Below are 5,663 nucleotides of genomic sequence, written 5' to 3'. Positions count from 1 at the left end.
CATTGTTTTCCTTTCATGGTACCTTGTAAGTACGCAACCATTTGTGCCTTTTACTTTGTTTGTCTCTTTATTAGGGATTCATTATCATACAAATCATTAAATAATTCTTTTTAAAATTTTAAATTTCATTTATTTTTAAAATATTTTTCGAGTCCTAGGGATGTGTTTTTTCTACTATTTTGCTCCGTTTCACTATTATGTTGATATTATTTTGTAGTTATTGTTTGGATATTGTATAACTCTTGTTTTATTGTTAATTTTGTTACTATTTTAGAGGTATTTGCTTGTTAAGTTGCACTTATATTAGTGTTTTTAAATATGCATATTTTTTAATTTATTTTCAATTTGTTGGGAAACATTTATTATAATGTTTTTAGTATTTTTGATGTATTAGATATATATTTTAAAAAATTATATAAAAAATTAATATTAGCGGGCCTGGCCCAAGCCTAACAAACGAACCTAAGATTTTGGTTGGGCCCGGCCCATGGGCACCTCTATTTACTGACATGTTTTTCTCTTTGTAGTTCATCCGTGTGTATTGATTTGTATTAGTCACATTTTGGGTTACTGTCGGGGTGCTACTGGGACATTCAATAATTATTCATCGTAGAAGAATATCCTTTTTCATTAATGAAATGAGATTTATAAAATACATCAATTCATTCACAATAAAATGATTTTATACACAAGAAATTTTTAGATATCAAATTTAAATTCATCATTTCAAAATTAAGGATAATACATAATTGAATGGTATTGTTTTTGTTAATAGACGTTATGAGGGTGCTAATACATTCCTCATGTGTAACCATACTCCGGAACCCAATTTTTGTTTCATAGATAAAAAATTTATCTTTTTAGCAAAATTAATTTAATTTTAAAATTTTATTAAAAAGATGTTTTTAGATCAACAATCACACCTAATCAAAAAATTGGCGACGACTTCATATTTCTTAAAACCCATGTTGTGAACTTCTCTAGAAAAGCTCATAAGTATCACGACTCCATATCTTTTAAGATACCTTTAGCAGACCTAAAATACCGTTAATACAACCACTTATCTCCAAAGACTCATAAACATCCCATACCATGTATGAGAAAAAATTGTATGAAACTATGATTTCACGTCATCCCTATCTCTTTTTAATAGGAGCACGACAAATCAAAATTTTCCTCCTGGTTTTCAATTTTTTCCTCCTAAAAAAATTTAAATCCAACTAAAAATGCTAAAAATCAGGAGGAAAAATCTGATTTATCATGCTCCTATTTAAAAGAAATAAGGATGATGTTGAATCACAGTTTCATACAAAAAAATAAGGATGACATGAAATTACAGTTTCATACCGTCTCTTCTCTACCATGATAGTTATTGCAAAGCAGTTGTACCCTAAAAAGTGTTGGGATTTATCAATAGTTGAGCCCAAGTTTAACAAGGAAAGATCTGTTTTGACTTGTAATCTTTCGCAATCCCAAGCCTCCATTCCTTTTCGGTTGGCAAAGTGACTCCCACTATACCAAAGAAACTCGCTTCCTTGTTCCACTACCGCCCCATATGAAATCTCAAATCAGCTTTTCAATACCATGCAAATGCTAGCTGGAAAGAGATTTGTCTGCATGGCATAGCTTACAGAACTGCATTTGCTAAGGTTACTCTACCCGCAAAGGACAGTAGATTAGCATTCCAACCACTAAGCTTGCGCCTTACCTTATCATTAATAAAACGAAAATTATCCTTCTTAACCCTTTCATGAAGCACTGACGTCTTTATCAAATTCAAAAGTTGACGAGGTGAAGCATACGAGTAAAATTTGCAATTACAAATAATTCGTATAGCTATAGACTCAATGAATACAATACAAAAAAGAAACTACAACTTACATGGTTTTTATTAGCAAACGATAGAACCAAGAGATCCGATATGTTGTTTGCATGATGGATATTATTCGTGAACGCGTTTTTTTAGGATGGGTGCTTTTGATGATTGGATATGATAGTTTGAATTATGAAGCGATGGGATCTTGATTTTGGGCAAGACTTCTTGTTTGCTATGGTGATGAACTAGATATTTTCTCTCTATTTTTGTCTGGTGTTGAATGTTGAATAGAGTTTGGTTTATTGTCGCGAGGCATGGAGGGGAGAGTAATTCTTCTTCATTGTTATTGTACTCTGTATTACGTTTTGATGATATCTGTGGTGATTAGCATTGTTGTTCTCAACTGTTTTTATTTGGGGGTGTGTGTATAGCTTTTAGATTAATAATGTTGAGAGCTTTTTTCTCACATGGCTTTTGATCTCATTAATAAAAAAAATACAAATAATAAAATTTGAACTTTGAGTAACTCAAAGTGAGACTTCCCTAATCCTTCCGAAGCATCATTATTTGAGTGAGACCTTTTTTATTTTCTCTCATGTTGTGGTGGTATATTTACAAGAAAACACAAATGAATGGTTTAAGCTTTTTTATAATTGCCTTTGAAGTACATATCACTAAGAAAATTTCCCATCACTAACAACCACCACATTAGACCATATTAAGAAATATTCCACTAGTGATTAGATATGTGGGCCTTTGAACTTAAATACAAAGTATTCTTAATTACCATACACATTAGACTTCCACATTTAGGAATTATTCCATGGATTTTTGCCCTCACAACCACAAGATAATGTTGCTCATGGTTTGGCGAAATTAAAATACTTTTACTGCCACTCACCATCAATAATTATCATCTACATGATGTCTGATTAGGGTTGAAAAATATCGAAAACTTACTTTAACCCTAATGTTCCACTCATTTTATTTTCATAGTTCAATTAAGTGAAAATACTTGCAAATGCACAAGTTTGAAAGGAAATTTACTGCTCATAAACAAACAAATTAAGCAATAGTTTCATTCATAACTCATGTTAAAGAGATAGTACGATGTTGATATAAAGAAGAGATGGTACAATCTACATTTTACCTATTTTAATACCTTTATTTATTTTTAACACATTTTTTATACTATCTCAAACAGATTAAATTATATGATATTTCGCACTAACAATAATAACATAATCAAATTAGTACGAAGCCATGCTTAAGTGGAACAACAATATTCCCCTTGCTTCAAGATTACCATATGCATCAAACCAAATAACGCAGCATGTAACCTCGCAATTATAGCAAATTTCGTATGCAGAGACAACTAAAAATTAAAAAAGAAAAGAAAAGAAGATGCTCTAAAGTTGATAGAAATATATTCTCCTAGTCTAGTTAGCGAAAATCATCAGCTTATACTTAATTAGCTGATTGTTCTTCAGAGCTATCAAGTAAGCTTTAGTAACACTTTAAGTATCATGATTTGCACCTAGAGTTTAGGCTACTTCATCTGTTATACCAGAAACCATATTATCATGATTTCATATATAGTTCAATATATCATGAAATTCCCCAAAGCTAGGTCACCCATCAATCAAATTCTAATGTAGCAACTCAAAAGAAAAATCCCCCCTTCATCAAGAACATAGCACAATTTCTTTAATTTTTGACCTCTTTATGAGATAGATAAAGAAGCTAAGATCAAAAAAGAAAAAAAACCCTTCCTCCAAGAAACATATATAACACAAAATATAGGTAACGAAAGAGGTTTGAAATATAAATATATTATTTTTATGCTCCATTAGAAGATGGAGGCGAAGAACAGTGGCCAACAAGCTTAACTTTCAACCCTTCTATGGAAATTCCTATGGCAACCACAAGCAGCACAAGTAAAGGCTGCACCGGTTCCTTCAGCTCCACTGGGGATGAACTCCCTGCACCCATCGACAATATGGCCTCCGGCAGCCGCCGCATGATTCTTTTGGCACTCTACATATCTCACAGTCGTAACGGGCCTTGGTGGATCCACCCTTTTCAGTACTACTCGCTTCATCGTTTTGGCGTCGCTATATCCCCTGAGAAGAACTGAAACCACAATTATCAAATATGATCAATTACCAAGGGACCAAGAAAGTGGAATTAAATCAAAAAAAGATAAAGAGAAAATTACGAGTACTAACATATAAACAAAAAGAGGCAGAGCTATAGTCTGCTAATGTTGTGGCAAAACCCTAACCCTAGTGTATATATTTATAGCATGAACACCTTCCTTATTAGAACATAATATTTAATTTGTATATATATCGCTAATAAACTTAGCTTATAACATCCCTTTACTCTATTATTGTTTTTAAATTTTGATTATAAAATAAGACCCCAAAACACCATTTATTATCATTATCATTATTGTATTGCTTTTCTTTATTTCTTTTTCTCACTAGTGAACCCTAGAATGGTCGTTGTGATAAGATTGTCCAACTTCCTTAACAACTCATTATAGTTGTTTATTATGATTAATTATAGAATAAAAACTATATTACCATTAAGCTAATTTGGAAAACCCTAAAATGATGATAAAACCTTTTTCTTTAATTCAAAACAATGATTGGTTTAAAATGGAATGAATAGCCTTTAAAATTTATATCTATAGATCAAAGCCTAATTTACACTGTGTGGCCCCTAAACTGATGTTAAAAGTCATTGTCTCAGTGCTTTGATACGATGCCAGCAACAATTGTCTCTTCCGTCACCTCTAAACCGGAGTCATTCTGTAGGGGGAAAACACTGCATGTAACAGGTTTTCAGCATATACGTTATCTGACCTCCATTGCCCTGCATGATGTATGTATGAAAATACATTAACCTTTTTCATTCATGACTCTAATTCAACATGTGCGTGCGAATTTAAGACTTGAATAGTAAGATTTCATGTGCTCTTTCTCTTTCCCCCATTACTCGTTTGTTTGCGTAATTTTGTTTTTACCATCACGTGATGGATTTGGTAATGGCCAATGCCTCTTTTCTTTACACAAGTTATTTGTGAAGAAGACATGGATTTGATGCTAACATTTCCACGTGGTTTAATGTTATTTATCGAAATGAATTACTTATTGTTTGTTTAATTTAGATGAAGCTGCTGCATCAAGATATTTTTTGTATCTTGTTCGGTTTCTACTAGGAAAATGGTGAGACAAAGAGGTTGCTCAATCTATATATAATTTTCTTCTTATAGATAAAATCAATTAAAACACAGCTCCTTTACTTCTTTTTATAAAATTTTCTCCTGTCTTTTACCTACATCTAATCTCATAAATTTGAAAACCCACCCTTAATTACTTTATACATGAGGTCACATCTAGTTGGGTTAAAAAGCTGTATGGTTAAAACTCAGTCACTTATCTCTACCCATAATATTTGGATGCTTTTGTTTCCACAATTAATTTAAAATATTATCTAAAATTATTTTCAAAAATAATATGCTTTTTCATTCACTTCAATACGACATTAAAATCTTACGAAATGATATCCAAAAGTCATAAAATAAAACTAAGTATCGTTAAAAGTTTCAAAAACAAAACCCCAACTCACCCACTTTACCCTAAAAAAATCAAGCTACATATTATAATACTATATTATAGTGTGTTTGTCTTTTCATTTGTTTCATATATATAATAAAAAAAAATCTAAGAGAATATAGTTTTCAATATGTTCACTTTAATTTTTAAAAATATATTTATTGATGTTATATTTGATGTTTTCACTCTTCGATCTTGTTTGATTGGCAAAGATGGGGATTAAA

At 31.3% G+C, this 5,663-nt stretch overlaps 1 protein-coding gene across 2 annotated transcripts; it reads right to left on the bottom strand.

The window, feature by feature from the left end:
* Positions 1-3,497: 3,497 nt before the first annotated feature.
* Positions 3,498-4,209, bottom strand: LOC128040635 (mini zinc finger protein 2-like). Of its 2 annotated transcripts, none has more exons than XM_052629897.1 (2): positions 4,045-4,209; positions 3,498-3,949 (listed from the first exon to the last, which is right to left on the bottom strand). In XM_052629897.1, exon 2 carries the CDS (start codon positions 3,915-3,917, stop codon positions 3,702-3,704), a length of 216 nt encoding a protein of 71 aa, XP_052485857.1. In that variant the 5' UTR covers positions 3,918-3,949; positions 4,045-4,209; the 3' UTR covers positions 3,498-3,701. The 2 variants fall into 2 exon arrangements, with proteins under 2 accessions (XP_052485857.1, XP_052485856.1); XM_052629896.1 differs by having other exon boundaries at positions 3,498-3,939; positions 4,045-4,157.
* Positions 4,210-5,663: the final 1,454 nt, after the last annotated feature.

The sequence above is a fragment of the Gossypium raimondii genome, chromosome 4 (assembly GCF_025698545.1).
Source record: "Gossypium raimondii isolate GPD5lz chromosome 4, ASM2569854v1, whole genome shotgun sequence".
Lineage (NCBI taxonomy): Eukaryota > Viridiplantae > Streptophyta > Magnoliopsida > Malvales > Malvaceae > Gossypium > Gossypium raimondii.
This window is presented reverse-complemented; position numbering and strand designations above follow the sequence as displayed.